At 36.6% G+C, this 26234-nt stretch overlaps 2 protein-coding genes across 4 annotated transcripts in view; both read right to left on the bottom strand.

Moving 5' to 3' along the window:
* The window catches only part of DnaJ-21 (dnaJ homolog subfamily C member 8-like), a 302329-nt gene that overhangs the window by 96566 nt on the left and 179529 nt on the right, over positions 1-26234 (bottom strand). The window lies entirely within an intron of this gene.
* The window catches only part of LOC101737439 (uncharacterized), a 232867-nt gene that overhangs the window by 185584 nt on the left and 21049 nt on the right, over positions 1-26234 (bottom strand). For 2 of the 3 annotated variants that reach the window (XR_009973797.1, XM_012689934.4), the window contains exon 2: positions 18874-19026. Coding sequence is in view for 2 of the 3 variants with exons in the window: in XM_012689934.4 (XP_012545388.1) it covers positions 18874-18916 (43 nt within the window). In the remaining variant the exon portion in view is untranslated. Of the gene's footprint in view, positions 1-18873; positions 19027-19876; positions 20049-26234 lie in introns of those variants that run through there. The other variant, XM_062670056.1, reaches the window with a different exon arrangement.

The raw sequence follows: 26234 nt of genomic DNA, 5'->3' as shown, positions 1-26234 counted from the left end.
AATCTCTCCGGTTAATAATCTGGATATCCGAGCAGCTGACCCTGGCATCCTGGTTTCCTACTTCATTCCCGGTAACAACCCACGGTACAACCCAACCTCAACTCCGTAATTCTGGTCTAAAGGGTGGTGGTAATTGTATCAATACGAACAATACGAACGGCTGTAATAACTTCACAAGATTTATGATCTTTTTTTATTGCTTAGATGGGTGGACGAGCTCACAGCCCACCTGATATTAAGTGGTTACTAGAGCCCATAGACATCTACAACGTAAATGCGCCACTCACCTTGAGATATAAGCTCCAAGGTCTCAGGTATAGTTACAGCGGCTGCCCCATCCTTCAAACCGAAACGCATTACTGCTTCACGGCAGAAAGAAGCAGGGTGGTGGTACCTACCCGCGCGGACTCTCAAGATATCCTACCACCAGCTTAGAGGTTCTACCACCAGTTTATTTACGAGTTACTTATAATCAGATGAAACGTTTTTTTCCAATCTACGTCGAAAAAAATATATTATGTAACAAACATATTATAGTAACAATATGCCTAAAATGTTAACTCCCATTTATAAGTACAATATCTCTGAGTGCTGGCGAACATTTCACAAGGCAAGGGTACATTTCTAATTCAATTTGCACCAAGTTTACATTCTGTTACGTAAAGGGAGACGTTATGTTATGTTACGTTATAATAATATATTATTATGTGCTCAAGTTCATTACACAAATGTTCGAATGAGCGACGTCAAGTTTCACTTCAGTTTCCTTACTTTAATTACTTGTGCTAAGTAAGTTTAACAAATTTGCTTTCAGAGTTTGCATTTTTTTTTTTATTTTTTTTTATTGCTTAGTTGGTTGAAGGAGCTGACAGCCCACCTGGTATTAAGTGGTTACTCGAGCCCATAGACATCTACAATGTAAATGCGCCACCCACCTTGAGATATAAGTGCTAAGGTCTCAGTATAGTTACAACGACTACCCCACCCTTCAGACCGAAGCGCATTACTGCTTCACGGCAGAAATAGGCGGGGTGGTGGTACCTACCCGTGCGGACTCACAAGAGGTCCTACCACCAGTGGAAAGTATTACTTAAAAGATAAATAAATACTGTATTCAATAAAATTTAAAATGTTCGAAACATAAGCGACGCTTGAAAGGCAAACGTGACTAAGCGACTAATGCGTGAGCTTTACAGTAGACTTATTTACAGTTGAAATACATGAAAAAAAATCTATTTTAACGAATCTAGCTGTAGGATTGAAATGATTTTAATAGATCTAGAAATATATTTGCTTTGCGCATCGAATATGGTTATTGCCTATCATTTATGTACAAAGCAGTCATTGTCGCTTAGTCACGTTTGCCTTTCAAGCGTCGAATTATTATTTAAATTATAAAGTTAAAAATAATGACGCCTGTTATTTTTCTTTACAAAGTCTTTGCTGTACCTGCAGGTACATAATTCTGTTACAGTCTTATAAAATGACTAGAGAAACCCGGCTATGATTAATCATATGAAAAAGATTGATTAAACTATTGGCAAGCCATTTATTGCGTATTGCCATACGAGAGAAACCTTTTCTGATGTACTAACAAGAACTACGCCATCTTTAATTACAATTGAATGAATGGTTTGGAAATCTATAGAACACAAACACGCATTTACTGCCGATAAGTGGTATGGTACTCAATATTGGCAATTACAGTTATCCTGCTCATTTCTCCCATGAATCTTCAGCTCCCCGATATAAAAGGTGCGGAGTTATATAACGCAATCGAAATTTCGACCTAATGGTTCCAATATGGGTGTTGGTATAACGTTGTGACGGGCCGTGAGTTAGTTCACTTATCGTCGATTGTGACTGTGGCGGTAGACATCATACAACGCAAGATAATTGACAGCTGCCTGAATCTCGCTTACGACATTTTCAAGATAAAGCGCATATATACAAGTTCCGAACAACAACATTTGGACCGTCGGTCTACTGAACAAATATCATCCGCTCGGTGGAAGATCTTCCTTTGTCGTTAAGCCTCCCAAACTGGTGACCTGCGACGGAACAACTGCAGCCTTCATCATCAGTGCATCAAGAACTTCGGCTACCACGGTTCCCGCATTCTTGCAGATAAATACAAAGACATCAACAGTCGTCCCACAGCTACAGCTACAGTGTATCGCAAGCGCCTCATGACTTTTAGCTCAATTTACCAGTGTTCTACAAGCGTGTATTTATAACAAGTTCCAGCCGAGCTGGTCTCATTAATGCGCCGACATCGTCCCACCGCGCTGCCTGCGTAATGACATTTCTTATTTACTTTAGAATTTTATATGACTCGCTCTACAGGAAATATTCGCGCCATTCTGAATGCAGTACATTATTTTTATCGGCGTTACTGACGTTGATCTTGGAACAGGGATATATTGAATGTAGTTTATGAATACTCGAAGTTGTGGCTCAAAAAAAAACAATTACTACATTATTATTTAAAACAACATCTATTCTTTACAATTGTATTTTTACCTCATGTCTTCGTAAAGTTATTTGGATTACCTTTAATTATATTTAGTCAGTCAATAACATTTGTAAATAATCATTTAAAATGATTTTGCTACAAATTAGTATTAGTATTTTTTTAAGTTACACTTTTTAAAAGGTGTTTTTTTTTTATAATTTAGCAATGTCTCTGTGATCAATTTTTTTTTAAAACTTGCTTTGGTTGCTGTAGGTAGAAGCATACGGAAACAATCTTTGAAAATAATGATCATTTTAATAATTTTTTTGTAAAATAATGTAGGCATTGACAACAGGTCTACAAACTGTCAAGACCCACATACCACGCGCGCCCCCTAAGCGTGGAAACTGCGCTAGATATTCAGCGCCATGCCTAAAAAACCCATTGACAGCTGGCCATGTAAGTTACTCCGTTCAGTAACTGAAACCTCATTTAATTTCAACAGAAACGCAAAACAATGATTCATTCAAGATCCCCGATAAACGACGAGCACATTTGAGTCTACAAAGTTTTAATTGGATTATATGAATATGACAGTTTCGCAGTATTGACAATCTAACTTCGCTACACAAATGATGGCTGGTTGAAAGAGACAAGTTTGAATTTCTACAATTAGTACCGTTACCAAACTTAGTACTGATACAACATTAAAACTACCGTAATAAGTTTTCATAGCGCCGCTTTCGCTGACAAGCAAGCAGTAACAGATTCAACTGTATATTTTTTTTGTTTTTATGCACGAGATCACAGTTCATCTGGTGTTAAGAAGCCACCAGAGCCCATAGATATCAACAACGCAAATGCCGCCACCCACCGTCAGACATTCGTTCTAAGTCTTAGTTTTTCAGTGAAACGGCTGTTCCACCCTTCAAATCGAAACGCATTTCTGTTTCACAGCAGAAATAGGCAGGGTGGTGGTACTTACCCGAGTGGACATAAAAGACATCTTACCACCAGTAAACGAACGAGTATGGCGGGACTCTGACGCTTAAAACCGGAACACATGACTGCTGCCAAGATGTTTTTTAATTTTTTGATAACCATGATTTTGTAAGCCCACACGTCCGGGCTTACAAAACCCTTTACAGCAAATAATTACACACTGCTGTAGAATTTTAGGTATTTTATTTAGATTTGTTATTCGTTCATTATCATGTGTCGACACACCAATATAATACCTTAGAAATGTTAGTACTTGTCTGCGGTGTTTGAAGATCGACATAATCGTATTACTTAGGACAAGGACCTCGTAGGAGGAATGGTCCCCGGCCCGAAAAAAGAAAAACAAAAGGTAAAATTAATCTTAATAGTGCATGTGTTTATCATAATAACTATTTTTTCCACGAAGCAGACATAGATACAGATTCGAAAGAGGTGGGACAAAGCTTATATACAAATGAGACTTAGGCGTTATATATGAAGGCAGACACGTTTGCTACAAAGCCTAAAAACAGCATCTCTTGAAATCATTTCTTGTTTGTAATTAATAAGCGTTGAATGAATGAGGGTAATTTCTCAAGTCAATCAAAATATACTCGTAATACTTCAAGATTAAACGGAGTGTCAGTTCTTCGGACGGAACAACTGCTAATCTACAAACGAAAGCTGACATAAAGGATTTGATAGACGTTCCTGAATCAAAAACGATTACAGTCGATTTAATGATGGCGTCAGGTAGTATAACAAATCTGAATCAAGAAAAGTATAGGGTAAATGTATCATGCCTTTTATAAAATAAAATAAAAGTGATTAGAAAATCTCTCCTTTGAAATGAATTGAAGTCGTCGTGGCCTAAAGGATAAGACGTCCGTTGTATTCGTATATAGCGATGCACCGGTGTTCGAGTCCCGCAGGCGGGTACCAATTTTTTTAATGAAATACGTACTTAACGAATGTTCATGATTGACTTCCACGGTGAAGGAATAACATCGTGTAATAAAAATCAAACCCGCAAAATTATAATTTGCGTAATTACTGGTGGTAGGACCTCTTGTGAGTCCGCACGGGTAGGTACCACCGCCCTGCCTATTTCTGCCGCGAAGCAGTAATGCGTTCGGTTTGAAAGGCAGCCGTTGTAGCTATACTGAGACCTTAGAACTTATATCTCAAGGTGTGTGGCGCATTTACGTTGTAGATGTCTATGAGCTCCAGTAACCACTTTACTCCAGGTGGGCTGTGAGCTCGTCCACACATATAAGCAATAAAAAAAAATGAATACATTATTTTTTTCAAGAGATATTTCCACATTCTGTACATTATTTTCAGTATGCGCTGTCTTTTAGAAATACAAAATTCTAATCCAGTGCAGATGCTGAAAATAAGAAGAATACTTTGCAAAAGTGAATAAAATCAAAAAGATTAATAATTTCGAAAATTAAAAACCAAACAAACAAAAAGACGTAGGGACATATAAAATCCGACTAAAAGACTATATATAAATAGAACGGGATTCAAGAAGCCTTATTCCAATCACAGACACACTTCTATTTAATTATTTACACAAAGATCAGCTTATTTATTTGCGCAGATATAATTTTTCAGAATTATTCTTTTCTGGTTAAAATATTATTTTTCATTTTCACATAATAGCATGAATATATTTGAATATAAATTACTTTTCTATAATATAAAAATGATTCAATGAATGTGTTGCTAAGCGCATATCTTGAGAGCAGCTGAAACGATTTCGCAAATAATTTTTTTAGTATATCCTTGAAGTATGAGCGTGGTTTTTAACGTAAGAAAAATTAAAAAAATTGCCTGAAAAAGTCTAAAAACAATACTTTTCTATACTCCCCATAAAATGATTCGTAATAATACTTTAAAGTCAATTTGAACTTTAATACCATACCATAAAGTTTAAGTGTTAGTGGAGAGGTTCCGGGAAGGTAAAACAATTGAGTGACGTTAGTATTGTAATGTCAACAGCAGAAAAAGTTTAAAAAAAATTATTAAAAATCAAAGAATCGACTATTAAGCGTTACGAAGTTCGCCGGGTTAGCTAGTAATACGTAAAAATAAATACTCAGTTGCAATGCAATAGTTCAAATGCTACAACATTTGAAGCTTGTTTTTGGTCGAAGTCCCACTGGGCATAGTCCGATCCTCATCGTGTACACGGACGGAGAATAAATTGCCTTTAGTGCCGATTGACGCAGCCGACGACGGACTTTCTGAAATACGGCTTTTCCAAAGCTCGTAAATTGAACGAAACTGAGAAATGTAAGCGTCATTTTGTTTTCCTTTCGATCTTTTCTGTCATTTTTAATTGCATTTTTATTTACTAGTAAGCAAGTCTGGAGGAGTACAAAATTTTATATTCTAAATTTAATTTCCAATAAATTCTGAAATCGCATTCAGTGTAATTTTAGTTTTATTAAACAATTCACCATTGTTAATGTGTTAATGTATTTAAACTAGCTTTTTTTCTATTAAGTGTAACAATTAAGTAAATAAATAAACACACAGATTTCCAAGATTTGCAAGTATTCAAAAAGAATAAGCGAGTATGAAGAGGTTTAACATAATATTCAGATTGGATTGGACTGGAAAAACTAAATGTGATTATAATTTACTAATAATTATATCGAAAACTTATTAGAGAGATGTTTAAAATATGAAATGGAAAAATGTGTTTACTGATAGTAGGACCTCTTGGAAGTCCGCGCGGGTAGGTACCACCATCCTGTCTATTTCTGCCGTGAGGCAGTTATGAGTTTAGGTTTGAAGGGTGGGGCAGCCGTTGTAACTATACTTGAGACCTTAGAACTTATATCTCAAAATGGGTGCCGCATTTACGTTGTAGATGTAGATGGGCTCCAATAACCGCTTAACAGCAGGTGGGCTGTGAACTCATCCACCGTATAAGCAATAAAAATAAAAGGTTAGCTGATATAAAAAAAAATTATTTGTCTTATGTTAAAATCCTCCTTTAGAATGTGTACGACGAAAAAATCCGGAAATACTTTTTAATTTATTGTCTAATGTTAAGTCCGTTGACTTTAAGATTGTAAATGTAACTGGAATTACTTTAAAAACAGCGTAAAAGCAGTCCATCCGCTTTTAAATTGTAAATATAATTGGAATTGGTTTAAAAACAGCGTACATCAAGTCCTTAAAATTAAACTGTCTGTCAGTGTTCTCCGAACAAAAATGCACTTACGAGTATATGTCCGTGCCAAGGTTAGCTCCAGATTAATTTATTTTTAATTGCTTGTCACTTCGAACCCTTTTCAAATGGCAGATAAAATTAAAAAGAGGGTGAGTCCACACTCAGGACTGTCACATGATAATCTTAATAATGCACAACGTCGTTCGATTATACTCGTAATTGTCGTACGTTTTACCCAGATCATAGAAGTTCCCAAGAATCTACTTTACTACTTTAATTCAATTAAATGGGTACCTAATCTATATTACATTATATACTGAACCTATTTTACTATTACTACGACCGCTAATTATATTTCAAAATGTTATTGACGTTCTTCATTATATAAATTTATATGTAAATGGTTAAAGATTTTCATTTTCAATTTCAAGATAAGACAATTTTCGTTTCCTTTTTGATAAACAATTCTGTTTATGTTTTGTAACTAATGATGAGCTTTCGTGTCAGTGATTATAGTCGATGTTACTGTAACGAATAATAGTAATAATATCGTAACAATAGTACATAGTATAAAGTAATAATAGTAATAATAGCGAACAATAGTAATAAGTAAATAAACGTTTTATATTCAACACCCTCAAGTTAGCCTTTCACCTGTGGTACGGTTGCAGGAAATACACACCAAATTCGAATAAGGAAGTCTAGATCGAAAATATTTCAATTTTAAAAAAAGAGGCTGCCTCCGGTCCTTTGTGTCGTGTGCTCGGACCCATTGATATCTGAATCGCACTGAGTCTCTCGCCAGATTTTCTCATTGGATTTTCTCGGTAGCATGGCTTGTGTTAGCAAGTCCTCCTAGATTGAGCCTCGTGAACTCACTTACTAGTCCGAGGATAGTTGCAATAGCTCCTTGGCTACCAACGACCCGTTAGAGAAAAAAACGAAGAATGTATGATGAGCACAAAATTACTAAACCGAAGGCTAAATTTAGAAAATTACTAAATCATTTTCTAAATCCATTCACAATTATATAACATTTTAGATTAATTGAATAACTATAAAAAGATGGCTGAAACATAACAAAGAAACGTTTAGCTTACAAATTTTTTTCTTAGATGTTTGAACGAGCTCGCGGCCCACCTGGTGCTAAGTGGTTACCGGAGCCCATAGACATCTACAAAGTAAATGCTGCCATCCACCTTGAGATATAAGTTCTAAGGTCTCTGTTTACAGTAAAAGGGCTGCCCCAGCCTTCAAACCGAAATGCATTATTGCTAATTGTTTCATTGGACTTTATTTCTGACTTGTTACCATTTGTAACTGAAGTATCGTAATATAGAAGCAATCATGGTTGATATTCAGGGTCAGAGCACGAGGCCGATGACGGAAGACGGAGCCCATTATTGGATGGGAACGCTCGAATAAATAAGTCGTTGACGCGTAAAATGGTCGGCCCTTGAAACTTCTTCGAGATACATCATTTAAGGGTATAGACGAAGGAATTATGAAAGCATTCGTCTCGATGAGCGAAATAACTTTATGCTTTAGTAAGTAATAAAATTTTGTTAACTGTATAAAGATTTTTCGTGTGTTTTTTTTTTCTATAAATTATTTAATTATGATATAATTTATAAACCTTAATGATATAGAAATTGCTACCAAAAAAAGTTGACTCGCGATGAAGTTATTTTTTATTTATTGCTTATATCGGTGGACGAGCTCACCGCCGACCTGGTGTTAAGTGGTTACTGGAGCCCATAGACATCTACAACGTAAATGCACCACCTACCTTGAGATATAAGTTCTAAGGTCTCAATTATAGCTACAACGGCTGCCCCACCCTTCAAACCGAAACGCATTACTGCTTCGCGCCAGAAATAGGCAGGGTGGTGGTACCTACCCGCGCGGACTCACAAAAGGTCCTACCACCAGTAAATTGTGAAATGCTTTTAAAATAGAGAGAGAGCCTTAGTATTTTTTCAGTTCAGTTACCACTAGGCAAAGATACATTCCGGTTTGAAGCTAGGGATCGCGGTTATTCGACTTTCATTTCAAATTTCAGGCAAGAAAATTCGACTTTAAATATCAAGGTGGGCAAAATTCTCGTCGCTTTGCCTATGGAGCCCAGTTATCGGCTCACACCAGGCGTCTGCTTGAGCTCATCTGATTTACGTCACTCAAAATACGCCGAAAACTTTGTAGCCCGTCATAAATTAGACAACGTATAATTCTGGCATTCTGAAGTCGTCGTGGCCTAAAAGATAAGACGTCCGGAGCATTCGTGTTGAAGCGATGCACCGGTGTTCGAATCCAGCAGGCGGGTACCAATTTTTCTAATGAAATACGTACTCAACAAATGTTCACGATTGACTTCCACGGTGAAAGAATAACATCGTGTAATAAAAGTGAAACCCGCAAAATTATAATTTGCGTAATTACTGGTGGTAGGACCTGTTGTGAGTCCGCGCGGGTAGGTACCACCGCCCTGCCTATTTCTGCCGTGAAGCAGTAATGCGTTTCGGTTTGAAGGGTGGGGCAGCCGTTGTAACTATACTGAGACCTTACAACTTATATCTCAAGGTGGGTGGCGCATTTACGTTGTAGATGTCTATGGGCTCCAGTAACCACTTAACACCAGGTGGGCTGAGAGCTCGTCCAACCATCTAAGCAATAAAAAAAAAATTAAAAAAATTACCATAAAATCGGTATGAAATACGTTTTATGAGGTTTCCCCTGTTGTTTTGATATGCCTTCCAGATTTGTACTAAGTTCCAGTTTTTATCGTTGGAACTTGAATTGAAGGTTTTTTTTACTTGATAAATCATTATTGTCGTCTTCGATTTCTTATGACAGAATCGTGACCACCACGGTCGAGATTACGCAACGTTTTCAGCCAGTCTTTCCGGGATTTAGCCCATTTACTCATAACCAAGACGCGAATACTTAGGGTTTCTTTAATGGCAATGTTCTATATGTCATCAGGCGACTTGTGACTCCGGGGAAAATCCTGATTTAAGAAGGAAGAATCTTGATTTTTTTTTTGTAAAAAAGGATTACTTGTGGCCCGTGGGCTTTTCCAGTTTCACCAGGACAGGTGGGCGAGCAAAGGCTCAGCCAGGAGGGGTGGGATTTGCATCTTGCATCTACAAACCGATTCCCGATTTCCCGACCCCGACCGATTCCCGACCGACCCGTGCGAAGTCACAAGACATCCTACCACCAGTAATTACGCTAATTATAATTTGCGGGTTTGATTTTTATTACAAGATGTTGTTCATTCACCGTGGAAGTCAATCGTGAACATTTGTTAAGTACGTTTAGAAAAATTGGTACTTACCTGCGGGATGCATCACTAGATACAAATTCACCGGACGTCTTATCCTTTCGCCAAGACGACAAACTCAGTTTGTACTTAACTTATTAACTTAACTTGGAAACTTTTGGTCGTACGAAGTTAAGTCAACATGGGCCGGTTCCACAGTTCTCCTTTATCTACTGCTATACAATTATGTATTCTATTGCGAAGGTCTTCGATCTCAAATCTCGTATTGCACACTGTACGTGTATTCGGGATCAACCTCAATAATGGCTTATCTTCAAGGCCCACAAATTATTATCAAAGAATACGATTTTACAAAAACACATAAATAGATTCCATTCATGGTGTCAGGACCTCTACATACATGATATTCATGCCCAAGTTACGTGCCTTAATCATGATAATGTCAAACAAACGACTTCTCATATCACGGTGCCTGGTTATGTTTTATGTTCTAAATAACGTTATGAGCATCTCCATTAATGTCTTATGACACGTAGCCCTTTTATTTACTTTTGTTATTAAGTTCATAAAATTTATGGCGCAATTTACTGAATGTCACTTCAAAAGCAGATTTTTTCGCATCGACAGCTGTATCTGCTGACCAAGAATTTTTATCGAGCTGCTACAAAAATAAAAATTGTTGTTGTTGACTGACTCGATAGTGCAGTAACAAACGTGTTGTTTGTTTGCTCTTTGTCTGGACAATGGTACAGTGAATTGTAACTCGGGACAGGATGAACGCGCATGACTTATTCCTGATTATTTTAAAACAAAAGTAGGTACAACGATTAAGAAGAAAAAAAATCGACTCCAACGCACACGCAAAAGTCCAAAAGTCCGATAAGCTCCTTTTAACAGAAAAAAGTGATTCCCAAATGTATCGCTGGTATACAGCGGAAGAAAAGAGTTCACGGAATCATTTCAAATACAAATAAAACATTCTTAGTTAGCTTCCATAGTAAACCAGGGATGTTGAAATAGCGTTAAATTGAGTTATCTGTGTTCTGACGTGACAAGTAAAACCGAAGCTCTGAACGCCGTGTTAACAAGCGCATAGCTGCTTTCATCAAAAATCTTTTATAAACGTAAAGCAAAGTCATGCCTCAAAAGCTATTGAGCTTTTGCAAGTCGAGCTTGGCGACTCTTAATAGCGGTTAAGCGCCCATGTTGCGTTTACGAGTCTCGGGTTTATGTTTTAAGATAATTTCGTATTTAGGTCAAATGGTAAAGCAATTAGTCGTAAAGTTAAAGGAGTTATAAATTGTCCCAAATTTTCCAGTTGTTTAGCTGGGTTGGTTATGACTAGAATTAATTGAATTACAATTAGTGGTTGGTTAATTGCGGAGTAGCTGGTAAGGGACAGTTTGTGTTTCATATTTTGAAGACAAACTAGATGTTATTTAGTAAATTTTATCTATATCTATACTTCTATACTAATATTATAAAGAGGAAAGATTTGTTTGTTTGTTTGTATTGAATAGGCTCCGAAACTACTGAGCCGATTTGAAAAACTCTTTCACTATTTGGAAGCTTTTTTTTTTTTTTTCACAGGAGAAAATCGCCGGATCCCCACCCGCACGGCAGGTGGGGTATGTGGGAGTCGAACCCACATTACACCCATCCCGCCGTCCCCCAGACGCCGGACCGGCGGACTATTTGGAAGCTACACTATTCCCGAGTGACATAAGTTATAACCTTTTTTTAAAAAAAAAAAAAAAAAAAAAGAAAATAGGGATTCTTACTAAAACTCCAATAATGTAACCTAAGGTGTTAAAAAAATACCTAAAATATTCTTTACATCGCGTGCCCTGCGAAAGTATTCATGATAGAATAAAATAATGTACTACGACTTTGTGGAATACATTCTTATTTACAAAAAGCATATGTCTAACTATTATAGTTATGAAGCAATAAGTGTTCTTTTATTTTAAAAAATAAAACTGTCAAATATCGGTAAATTTTTTGTTAAAGTCTCGAGCGGAGCCGGAGCAGGCCGCTAGTCATATACATATAAGCATAGGTCCTAATCTTGGTCTTTCATATAAAACACCTTAATATTCCACACAAAGTACTATTACACTAATACCAAAATTGTAAGTACTGATATATGGATTAATATTGATTTACTCTTTAATGAATGTTGGAATATAGACGGACTAGCTCACAATACACGTGATGTTGTGTGATTAGCATAGAACATAAATATCATAATATAAATACCGCCATTCATCTTAAGATACCTATAAGTTATTCTGTCAGCTACGAAAAAATAATGCTACATGTCAGAGAATTCGGGGCCCAGCTTAATGACATAATTCAATACAAACACACCGTTCCTCTCATCCATTAAGTACTGTTGCTTAGATAGTTCATAAATATGTACTTTAATTTCGCTGATATAGATTCGATATCGTTAAATTTTACGTTTGGTACGCCTCGTCTCCGTCTATTGTTTTCTCCGTTCAGTTTATTTTGTTTTTATTAATATAGCTCAATAAAATGGGGCATTGAAATCAGACTTTGCTAGCGTTATTAATACTTATGGCGTCGTAATCTGTATTTATATTGCAACCTTTTCATCCTTTATTGGGTTAACTGCTATACTTTTATGAGGTAAATAGTGTAGTTACAAATTTTGTTTTTTGGATGTTAACGACAAAAGGGTAAATTTTCCCTCGAGGGGGTGAAATTGCTTACATGCAAACTTATCTTGAAAAGGTTGTTAGTAAGATTCAGGCATCTGTCAAATAACTTGTGTTTAGTGATAGCTACACGCTACTGTTTCAACTAAAACAAATTTTATGGCCAACTTGGTGTTGATTGTAGTTCATAGACATAGATAATGTGAATGACAACACCCATCCCGGGACAAGAGGTCTAAGCCTTAATTTTTATATTCGTTCGTCTGCATTTTATGTCTAGCTTAGGGTGGCGATGCCTAAACTATAATGTTACACCAATTGTCTCACCCAAAGTAATTCCATACCTATATTTAGTAATTACTCAAGTACTCAAGTAATTACTAATTAAAATTTAAATATTGAATTTAAAAAGCAAAAATATTTAATTTGAAGTCGTCGTGGCCTAACGGATAAGACGTCCGGTGCATTCGTGTTGAGCGATTCACCGGTGTTCGAATCCCGTAGGCGGGTACCAATTTTTCTAATGAAAAACGTACTCAACAAATGTTCACGATTGATTTCCACGGTGAAGGAATAACATCGTGTAATAAAAATGAAACCCGCAAAATTTTAATTTGCGTAATTACTGGTGGTAGGACCTCTTGTGAGTCCGCACGGGTAAGTATCACGACCCCCCACCTATTTCTGCCGTGAAGCAGTAATTTTATTAGTAATTATTGCCATATGCGGGTCATGTTTTTCCAGCATATGTATGTTTTTAGTTTGTATATTTAATGTAGTAAAGTTTTTATTTATTTATTTCATGTATTTGTGTAATGTTTCTTATTTTACAAACATTAATAGGAGCTTTTTAGTGGTGGTAGGACCTCTAGTGAGTCCGTGCGGGTAGGTACCACCACCCTGCCTATTTCTGCCGTGAAGCAGTAATGCGTTTCGGTTTGAAGGGTGGGGCAGCCGTTGTAACTATACTTGAGCCCTTTAACTACTATCTCAAGGTGGGCGGCGCATTTACGTTGTGGATGTCTATGGGCTCCAGTAACCACTTAACACCAGGTGGGCTGTGAGCTCGTCCACCCATCTAAGAAATAAAATAAAAAATAATTGTTACCTTATATGTCTCTAATTTTGAATATAACACGAGGAATTGATCCTTATTTTGAGAAATTGATTCGTGAAGTTGTAATGACGTTTGCAAAAGGACGCTTGAGCATTGGCATACCTAACAGATTTACGACCATTAACTACCAGATACCTGCGTTCTGTATCTATCCTCTGTGGACACGTACATTACGATCGATGCCAAAATTTAATCAAAAGAACACCGAAATTATTTTTTCCAACAAATCTTGCTATTTAATCTTAAATTAAAACAATTTAATGCCCACTGATGAAAATTCTATATATTAATGAACCAGTTGACTTGTTTATTTTGCAGAAGACGGAGATCGTAAAATGTAAAAGATTTAGGTCGAGTGGAAAATACTAATGAAATTACTGGTTTCAATTGTCGAACTTCATTTGTTTTATTGAAAGAAATAGAATTTGTAGTAGTTCAACAAAATAATATATATGTAACCTCTATACGATTAATCCTTAAAGAGGTTAATATGTTATTTATATCATTCTTCTATAGATGACATAAATAGAATTTCGATTATTGAAACATTAGAACATTAGACATATAAAGAGCATTTTTGCAATATCTAATATATAAAATTCTCGTGTCACAGTTTTCGTTGCCATACTCCTCCGAAACGGCTTGACCGATTTTGATGAAATTTTTTGTGCTTATCCGGTATCTATGAGAATCGGCTAACATCTATTTTTCATCCCCCTAAATGTTAGGGGTAGTCCACCCCTAAATTAATTTTTTTATTTTTTGGACAAAATTTTTTGTTTTAATTTTTTTATGATACAGCATACAAAAATACATACAACCCTAAATTTTCACCCCTCTACGATCAACCCTTATTTTTTATTTGTTAATTAAAAACTAAATTTTTTTGCAAGAATTTTGTTTTTATTTTGTCATGACTTAGAATAAAAAATTTCATATTACTCTGAAATTTTCACCCTCTACGATCAACCCCTATTTTTTATTTGTTAATTATAAATTTTAAATTTTTTGGCAAGAATTTATTTTTTATTTTGTCATGACTATAATAAAAAAAATATATTACTCTCAATTTTCACTCTTATACGATCAACCCCTATTTTTCCATCCCGATTTTTATTTTTTTTATTCTATGCACAGATCCGCAATAAGGTTGCAAGATGGCAATCAAATATTATAATTGTAGTATGATAAATTGTTATTCAGAGTTTATAATTTCAAGTTCCTTTAATTATGATTTTTTTTTAATTCAATTTGATCTCCTGCCCTCGCCGGTCGACTACTGATCAACTATCAATCGATCAGTTATCCCCGCCAGGTGTCACCACTCATCCAGCAAACATCACGTAGTAGGGATGAGGACGAATCCGGTCTCCTGTCTTACTCACTATACATTTTTCAGCCATGTTTCTTTGGTTTTATTTGTGTATCAATAGTATGTTCAGTAGGTCTGAGAATCGGCTACTATCTATATTTCATACCCCTAAGTGATAAGGGTTGTTCACCCCAAACATTTTTATTTTATAATTATTTTTTTTGGTTATAATGAGGTATAGTCCCCAGCGCGTAACTTGGCAAGAGTCGCTAGATGCGCAGAAGTCGTTTTTTAGGTCTCTTTGGTTGTCAAGCAGGACGCGGGGAAAGACGTAGCACCGTTCCGAGCGCGCGATTGGTGAGTCGACCGACTCTCCCCTCCCGCACCGCGTCCACGTTCCGTTCGCTCCCGGTTACACATGTGCCTACTAAAGTTGTAGGAACCCTTTGTTTATATTGAGTTTTTGTTACGAGTTATTATTATTTTAAATTTAGTTTTTGTTACGAGTGTTATTGTTTTAAATTTGTTTGCAATGGCAGGACCAAATACCAATGACCATAATTATAGTCGATTCAGTCACTGAGCGTTTTATTATTTACGCCAGTGACGACAGCGACTCTTCGTTATGTCGACGATGAGGAGCCAACTCCTTCCACCAGCTCAGGTCCTACCATAAATTTAATCCAAGGGGTAGCACTATTAGAAAATGATAGTGACGACGGCGACACATAATTTTTAATATTAAGTATATTTTGTTAAATAAACTTTTTAACTTTTAATTCTATTTTATTTATAACACCTAATACACTTCACGAATTCCTCTCTTTTCTTTAACTTTCTTCTAAACACACAGCCTTAAAAATAAATTATGGCAAATAAAAAATTTAATAAAATAAAATTAACATATATGCGGGCCATAAAAGTGACCATTTTGTTGCAATGTACACTATGCGTGACATTACCCCCACTACACCAAAACCTTGCCAACTTACGTGCCGCTTACTATATTATGTGGTTGAATGAGGTTTTTGAGAATTTTATATATTAGACTATAATTTCCCTAGAAATCTTATTTAAGGCAACACAACGTTTGCCGGGTCAGCTAGTTAAAATATAAAAAGACTAGCGACCCGCCCTCGCTTCGCTTCGGAAACATTAAAACACACATGAAACCAAAAAAAAATTAAAAAAAATTAAAAAAAGTAGCCTATGTTCATCAGGGACAATGTCGGCTTCTAATGGAAAAAGAATTTTTCAAATCGGTCCAGTAGTTTCGGAGCCTATTCGAAACAAACAAACAAACAAATCTTTCCTCTTTATAATATTAAAATATAAAAAGGTATAAAAATAATGGTGAAGCAATAGCTTTAAATGTTGTTTCTCTTTATAAGAGCAACTCAATTGCTATAGTTTTACAAAGCTAAACTGTATTTTGATTTAAATAAATAAATACATTATATATATTTTCTTGGAAATTTTAATGATGTGGTTTCTTTTGATAAATTTAAAGGTTTTGTTTCCATATGTGACGTTATAAGTAATTTTCTAGATCTGAACAACAATTGAGGACTGCGAATCGTGTTAGTATTTAGCTGATATCTTGCTTATACCTGATTTAAAAAGGTAACTATATAGAAGATACTTCATGGGAATAGCAACTTGACAATACAGGTACCTGAGCAGACGAGATAGCTTGTTTATCTGTCTTAGAATGCGGTAAACCCTATAATACTATTAATATAATACTCAGTTAATATATAACTCAGAATAAAATCATATTTTTAACAAGTCTTGAATCAAAGGACCTCACATTAAAAGGCAATAAATAGTATACATCGGCTATAGCGGCAGCGAGTATTCTATAACAGAAAATATAATATACCTAGTCAGGTCATAAATTCTGTCACATGTTTAATGTAAAATGATTGAAACAAGTTTATTCATTATGTAACCATTCATATACCAAAATGAACTTAACAAAACATAGATTCTTATGACACTAAAGTTTATTCAAAATGACCTCCGTGATTTTGAATACAGGCCTTCAATCTGCGCGGCCAGTCGTCTATCGCAGCACGAACGAGGTCCATGTCAATATCGGCGGCTGCCTTAATCAAGGATGTCTTGAGTGCCTCCAAATTAGGATGAGGCTTTGAGCACGCCTTTTCCTCCAAGTGTTGCTATATCTTGTAATCTAACGAATTCAAATCTGGACTGGAGGAGCCAGTCTTCGTGCCGGATGAAGTCGATTTCACGCGCACCAGCCAGTCTTGTGTGCTCTTCGCTCTTCCCTTTGTATTTTGTACCGTATGTTCCATGGGGAGTGCTCTGAGGAATTGTTCGAGATGATACCAGCATCTCGTTTTTACCATCGCACCGCCCGCCACCGGAGTAGAGTTCATCCATACTACCTGGAGCCACTGCGATCATCCACAGTGCGTTTCCAGAGATCTTTTTTGCCACGTACCATCCGGCTATGGAATGAGCTCCCCTCCACGGTGTTTCCCGAGCGCTATGACATGTCCTTCTTCAAACGAGGCTTGTGGAGAGTATTAAGCGGTAGGCAGCGGCTTGGCTCTGCCCCTGGCATTGCTGAAGTCCATGGGCGATGGTAACCACTCACCATCAGGTGGGCCGTATGCCCGTCTGCCTACAAAGGCAATAAAAAAAAAAAAAAAAAAAAAAAAAAAAAAAAAAAAAAAAAAAAAAAAAAAAAAAAAAACAGGTTCCACAAGGTTCGTCAGGACTGTATTTTGATACACAACTGCATTCGTTTTTACACCTTTCTCACAAAAATGTACCTCTGTTAAGCCCCAATAAAAAACTCCCAACCATACCATGAGCGAGGATGGAAAATGACCTCCTTGGACACGCGGAATACGGTTGCTCGCTTCTTCACTACTGTGTGCGTACATCTTATCATTTTGTTTGTTGTAGCTCTCTTCTACGGTAAAAAATTTTTCACCCGAAAAAATAATTTCCCGATATTTTTTTCCCGCGTACCGCTTCAACAAAGCGCGGCATCTCTTCAGTCTCAGGTCCATTAGACGAGCATTCAAACGATGTCCTGTTTTTCTTCGATATGCCCGAAGCCCTAAGTCTTCATTTAACACCCTTTTCACCGTGGTTCTGCTTAACCCCATCTGAAGGACCAACAGTTTCTGCTTACGTTTGGGATTTCTTTGAATTCGCGCCTTCACAGCTTTTATCACTGCTGGAGTCCTAACAGACCGAGGGCAACCACTTCTTGACCTGTCATCTACACAAGAGTCTTCATTGTATCGTTTGATGGTACGATAAACGAATCTTTTGGTTATATTCAAATTTTTCAGTATGTTAAAAATTTGAATTGGCGCGTAACCGCAACGATACAACGCAATAACTGCAACACGGTCTTCTTTAAGCGTCCACTCCATATTTAAAAATTAGTAAAAATTCTAAAAGTATACATTTTTATTTTCATGAACAATTCGAAATTCGAATTCAATAAACTTTTTTGTGGCCAGCATTCTAAAAGAAAAGTTTTTACTGTGTGACAATACTTATGACCTGACTAGGTAGTAACATTATCTCCTCAACAGTTTTCTTCCATCGGAAATCTTTCTGCTCACATCTCTATTCTGCGCTCTAAAGTGTAGAACAGCCTTATTAATATATAAGTAGTATTCAAGATGTTATTCCTTCACCGTGGAAGTCAATCTTAACATTTGTTAAGTAAGTATTTCATTACAAAAATTGGTACCACCTGCGGGATTCGAACACTGGTACATCGCTAGATACGAGTGCACCAGACGTCTTATCCTTTAGGCCACGACGACTTCGACGTAGTTTGTATTATACTATAATGTACTTACATTTCTGCGAGTCGGTCTTCTGTGGTTTCTTATCGCGAACCATGGCTGAGCGGTGTGAGGGGCTGCGAGGAGGCCGGCGCGTGCCTCCGACGTAGTACTATCGGCCCCGACCTCCGCTTAAAGCCACAGTGTTCTCGTGGTTATGCCAAATACCTGTAAAAATGTGCTAATTTCAGGGATAGTGCTCGTGGTGCTGTCAGACTGTTAGGACTTTCTATGATTTCGACGGAAACTATGTATATGTGTATACTATTAAAAAGTCTGATATGTTTTTTTTTAACAGTGCTCCTAAATTCCATATGTGCTGTTATGCTTACGTGAAGGGGCCGTAGTGTGAACTACAGGTCTATTACTGAGATGCATAAAGGTTTCAAACAGGTAAAATTTTAAGGATATGATACCCCAAATATTTTTATTTGAGGAACAGGTTCACCTGGTATTTTATTATATTATAAGCTACAAAAAACTGTTTTTCTGATGTTATAAGCTCGCCCGGGTAGGTTCTGTTTTTGCCGCGCAATAGTTATGCGGCTTGAAGGCTGGGACAATCCTTATATGATAAAATTGACATCTCACATACCTAGGCAGATGGTAGCATTCACATTGTGATAACCATGAAGTCAAATGCCACTTCACCCCAGATGAGCCATGAGCTCGGCTACCTACATATCTATACTAATATATAAATCTACAGTGGTTTTTACGGATGTTCCGTTATAACTACTGAACCATGCATCCGATTGATTTAAAACTTGGTATCCATGTAGAAAATACATGTACTTAATGGATAGACTAATATTTATATGATGAGTGTTGAACTCCCTAATAATAATGACAATAAATAATAATGTTAATTTTAAATGCCCAGCGAAGCGGACGAGTACGGTTAGTGCTATATAAAAAGTCTATGCGACCCGTACCTTATTCACATACCGCACCTATTTATGAATCAGAAAATATTCGATAGTGCTTAATGTGTAGTTGTTTTGGGGTCTGACATAACCTGGCCTAGGGGTGGCGCCGCGAGTCTGGTTGTAGTGTTGACCGCCGGAATCCTGACAGGGTTCTGACCCCCTGTGATCGGACGTCGGGTGTAAGAGTGCGGGGTAGTTGTTTAGTGTGCTAAACTTGATCCTCCAACGCCGACTATCCGTAAATTGGACTGCCCAAAATAATAAAAAGAAAGACTTAGTATAATTGTACAATAGGCGGCATTTTCTTTATAAACGAACTCTTCCAGGCCATTGTTTTTATGTAGAGAAATTCTAAGGATACCATTATTAACAATATTCAGAATGATTTGATGATCTTGCAGTAGGCAGCAGCTTGGTTCTGCCCCTGGCATTGCTGAAGTCCATGGGCGACGGTAACCACTCACTATCAGTTGGGCCGTCTGCTCGTCTGCCTACAACCGCCATAAAAAAAAACCGATCAAAATGGACCAAACCTTTGAGTACATTATTAAATAATGTATAGATCAATAAATATATTACCTACAATAGATGTATTTACAAAGCATTTAGAAATGTAATAATAAAAAACCAATGAAGAAGTTGGAGAATACTCAACACTCTGTGTTATCTATTTAGTCTATGTCAAAGTATAATATGTATAATGCAGCAAATCATGACACTATGCGATTCTCCTAAACTAAAAATCACAGAATAACGTCAGAAATTCTATTAAAAAAAACGTTATTAAAATCTGAAGATCAACACGTCACATTTTCCATTACCAGCTTGATAAGGGTGTAAACTACCCAAAATACGAAAACTTGATCCGAGCACGTTCCCGTAAATTTGAAGCCAACTTTCCCTGGATACTTGCTTTAAACTTGAACAACTACGTACGTAACGGGTATAGGAATCGATTTGCTTCACTTAAATTACCGAAGATTAAATTTTCGACAGCCTGGTAGGTATAATGTAAATTTATTATGTCTTCAGATAAATCGTGCCTAACGCGGAGTGCCAGCTTTGTGAATTTCGAATTCTGTTATTTTCATAGTACCTATTTAAAAAGTACGGCTTCAAATTGTGTAGAGGTATATCCAAAAGTTATATGTGCTTTTTTTATCTTTTTTTATTGATTATACGGGTGGACTGTGGATTATGCGTCCTTTTGCAAACGTCATTACAACTTCACGAATCAATTTCTCAAAATAAGGATCAATTCCTCGTGTTATATTCAAAATTAGAGACATATAAGGTAACAATATTTTTTTATTTTATTTCTTAGATGGGTGGACGAGCTCAACCCACCTGGTGTTAAGTGGTTACTGGAGCCCATAGACATCTACAGCATAGATGCGCCACCCAACATGAGATATAAGTTCTAAGGTCTCAAGTATAGTTACAACGGCTGTTCCACCCTTCAAACCGAAACGCACTGCTTCACGGCAGAAATAGGCAGGGTGGTGTTACCTACCCGCGCGGACTCACAAGAGGTCCTACCGCCAGTTTTTTTTTTAATATCATGTTTTTAAATCCAATTGATGTTACTAACTGAAATACATTGCAATAATAAAACCTATGCCCGTATATGTAATAAATTCTATGCCAGTATTAAAAAAGAACATAAAACCTTTTGATTCATTTTCAGCGATATATTCATATGACCATAAACGAATATTAAACTAAAATAAATAACAGTTTAAAAAAAAAATTAACAAAATACGCTTTTATAGAAAATCCAACTAAAAATGTTATCAGTAGTTATAAATATTTTAGGAACAGATATGAGTAGAAGGGTTATTTTGTTAATATCCTGAATTTTTTTTACAATAAAATCATTTTTTCTTACACTATTATAAATTCAAATTTATTCAAATTTATTTTCAATTTTTTAGTTGGATTTTCTATAAAAGCGTATTTTGTTAGTTTTTTTAAACTATTATTTATTTCTTATATTTTAGTTGAATTTCAATTTTTTCAATATATTTTTTTCAATTTTGTTTATTAATATTGAATTGTCATCGGATCTTAATAAGTATACCAAATTTCGAGTTAATTCGACGTTTTGAAGGGGGTCAAAATCATGTTCAAAGATTCCATTACATACTAACATACATACGTCTGAAACTAATAAAAGCGTATTAAAAACTATCTGTGCCTAAGCTGCCAAGTATTGCGATTTCAAACGGCTAAATCACAAAGACGTTTATGTTCATCATCCTTTACGGGAACTCGTTCCGAAAAGGTTTACCCTGCCAAATTACGAAGTTTGGGAGTCATCCAAAATATATGTACCTACTACATGAACTACGGTTTTAATTGAGAACTGAATATTAGTTACACAAGCTCCGCTGCGCTCTCTCAACCGTGCTGTGTATTGAGCCGTGAGAATTCATTAGCCTTCCGGAAAAACGATCAAAGTAATTTAGAGGCTATTAGGTTGATTGAGTGACACCACTATAACACATACATACGGAACCGTTCACATGTGAAATGCGATTCGGTGTTCATTTATTTATTTGCAACAAGCTGCGGAAAACAAACATTTTTTCTGTAAACTAATTAACGATACGTTTACATGTACACTCATACAAGTATTTATCTTGCTTTCGCATATTAAAAAATCACTGAGGTAGTCCGTATAGAGTTCCTTCTTTATTTCGCGTGAAAATCGTGTTTTTGGATCACTCGTAATTAACACCACAATTGAAACAATAGGAGCTTTATTACCTTACCATGGCTTACCCACTTTTAAGTTATGCACTTATTATTTTTTTCGTCTTATGTATTTTCGGCGGTAAAAAAATCTGTCACCTTGTCACCTTCTTCTTTGTTTCACCTCTCGTGCGTTTCGGCTTACGTTTTATTAAAAAGGTGCGTTCTTAAACGCCACAACGCCTTCTATCATTATTACAGTTAATACGATTGTAAAGACACTAAACTATGTACTAAAACACTTTTTTCATAAATAAATAACATTTAATTTTATATCTTTCTACATTTCCTTGAAAGCGAAATGAAATGGTAAGAGCTACAGTTTGTGCCGTACACAGCCCACTGTTAATATAATACTGCAACTTTGTTGGATTAGAAGGTCATAAAGCAAAATACATTGTTTATCCATCTTTATGGCTTACCCGCTTTAGCAGAGCAGAGTTCACCATACTAAGCTGTTTGCTCTGTACTAAACGGCTCTTGAATGAATTCCCCCCTACACAGTGTTTTTGGAGCGCTATAACAAGTCTTTTTTCAAACTAGGTTTGCGAAAAGTACTCAACGGTAGGGAGCAGCTTGGCTCAATCCCTTGACATTGCTGTCGTCCATGAGCTAAGGTAACTACTCACCAATAGATAAGCGGTACGCTCGTCTGGTTACAGAGACATTTAAAAAGAAAGGCAAAAAAATCTAAATCCATAATATATCATGACTACGTTTAAATAAAATAATTCTAAATAAAAGTACATTACTGGTGGTAGGACGTCTTGTGAGTCCGCAAGGTTGGGTACCACCACCCTGCGTATTTCTGCCGTGAAGCAGTAATACGATGCGGCTTAAAGGGCGGAAGAGCCGTTGTACTGTTAAAAGTAAGACCTGATGTCTCAAGGTGGCTGGCGGTATTTACGTTGTAGATGTCTATGGGCTCCGGTAATCACTTAACACCAGGTGGGCCGGGCCGTGAGCTCGTCCAACCATATAAGCAATAGATTAAAAAATGTAGTATTCTTAAAATTTATTACCATGTTCAAAAACTATTATTCCAAAAATACGAACTATTCAAAAGCTAAAGTATCTCCGTTAGATGAACAAGACGCGGTACAATCATTCCGAACCATTTCCTGTATTTTTACTTTCACATCATTCTTTTGCGAATCCATTCCACTGAATTACGACTTTGTAATTGTTTCATCTCAATTCTTGTTTCCTTTTTTAACAGACTTTTAAATCGAACAGAAAGAATATACGCTCAATTCGTAGTATTTTTTATCTTTTTATTTGACTTTTAAAAAGAAAGATAATATATTTTTCACTTTTCTTCCTACTAGTATATTTATAAATATATATCCATCTGTAGTTTGTCGGTTCATAATTCTATGTCCTACAATTAATTTAACGTCAACCCTCCATGAAAAGTAGTTCTAGGATTGGTAATTGGATTGGTAACTAAAATAATTCGCGTTATGGTTTTTACTGGTGGTAGGTTCTCTTGTGAGTCTACACGCCGCCTATTTCTGCCGTGAAGCAGTAATGCGTTTCGGCTTGAAGAATGGGGCAGCCGTTGTAACTATACTGAGACTTTAGAACTTACATCTCAAGGTGGCGCATTTACGTTGTAGATGTCTATGGGCTCTAGTAACCACTTAATACCAGGAGGGCTGTGAGCTCGCCCAAACATCTAAGCAATAAAAAAGAAAAAAATTGGAATATTATAGGCGGCCGCATGGCCGCACGACCAAGTCGTAATTAACGCGATTTAAAGTAGAAAAAAAAACTGTAGATATAAATAACATATTTTAATATTGCAGTTCACTATATTATTCTACTATAAGGAAATCAACCGGCAAGATGGAGGAGGTTGATGCGGTAAACACAAATTGAGGACAACATCATTTTCTACGTAGACAGGCACATTGATCAGACCTATCTTATCTCGAGAGCGCTTGCAGCCGCAGACACCTTATATTCTGTTCTTATCACCCAGCTACAAGTCCCAGTCGGATGTGATAAATATCATTTAACACCAAGACGTCATGAATATTACAGACTAAAATATTTTTTAGGGTTCATATATTTTTTATGTACCAAATCATTACAGAATTTCTGCTTCTTGAATGAAATTACAAGTTGAATGAAATTTAAGATAGTAAACATAAATCATGATTTGAATTGTACATAGTACGGTCTGTGTTTTAATAATATGATATAATATAATATAATACACCCTTTCCCTAAGGGTCTCGGGGCGGGAGCTCAGTAAACCGAGCCTAGAGCTCGAGTAGAGGAAGAATATAATATAATATGATATGCCCCCCTAAGTCCTACCTTACGTCCGAGTCGACCATCAGACCACGTGGGGGGCGGGCAACGTATACTATATAAACTTATACGGCTAACAAGGCAAAGGCAAACCCAGTAAAATGGAGAATAATTTGAATAATGAACGTATAGGGCCGCTGCCCGGGGGCGATCGCCGGGGCACGTCTGTAGCTGGTGGCGGACGTGGCAGAATGCTAGCCAGCGACTCACGACGTACCGGCTGGTCGGGAGTCGGGAACAGGGGGGTTTGGGGTAGGTCTCCTGATGCTACAGCCGAAGAATTTAACGATGTTGCTTTGCGGGGTAAGGATATGTCTCCCACATGCTCTGCCGGCACATCGTCATCGACCACAGGTTCTATAAACGATGACGCAAGAAGGAAGTGGTCACGAACCGAACTAGACGAACTTATGTTTTGTTTCTATCTAGCCAAAGCAAGAGGGCCTGGCTATATAAAACGATTAGAAAAGACCTTTAAAGACCGAAATTCACACATCACAAAGTTTAGAAAATTCACAGGAAATACACTATCCAATCAGGCACGAAGCATATTATCACATAATTACATTTCAGAAGAAGTCCTTGAAGAAATTAAAAGTAAAGCAGAACAAGCGTATCTATTACCTGACGTGTACAGTCGTACTGCCTTGCCAGAAACCATCACACAGACAACAGCAAACACTCTACCTGAACCTATTTACACCGCCGATTTACTACATCAAGAAAACTTCACACAACATACACAGCAAATTCACCCACCACCAAATACCGACACTTAAGAACAAACCCTTACATTCACTCAAATAGAACCTACTACACAGCTTACGGATACGATAGCGGATGAAGGAAATGAAATAGGTGAGGTTGTAGTCGATGAAAACTAAGATCCAATTGTGTTGGATTTTTTGCAAATACTAGCAGAAACTAAAGAAATACCCATTGACAACAGAACTTTCTTACCGAAACCCAAATTTAATAAACATTTTATAAAAAACCTTCACACAATTAACAACTACATACCCACCTTGCTCGAGACAAATCAATCATTACGCGAAATAAATGACGTAATCTACGCAGCTGCTAAGACATTGATAATTAATAATAAACAAACACCTAACCCACCCACCATGCAAAAACCGAAACACGAACCACCGTGGAAACGTAGACTGAAACAAAAAATAGAAGATCATAGAAAGGAATTGGGAAGGTTGGTAGAAGTAAAAGCAGGTTCTAATAGTAACAAAATGAGAAATATCAAAAATAAACTATACGAGAAATTCAATATTCACAATGATGAAGATCTAAATAACACCATTGAGATACTAAAACAAAAAGTTTAGGCTTTAGCAGGTAGACTTCGCAGATATGACGAAA

Source organism: Bombyx mori, chromosome 9 (assembly GCF_030269925.1).
Source record: "Bombyx mori chromosome 9, ASM3026992v2".
Taxonomy (NCBI): Eukaryota; Metazoa; Arthropoda; class Insecta; order Lepidoptera; family Bombycidae; genus Bombyx; species Bombyx mori.
This window is presented reverse-complemented; position numbering and strand designations above follow the sequence as displayed.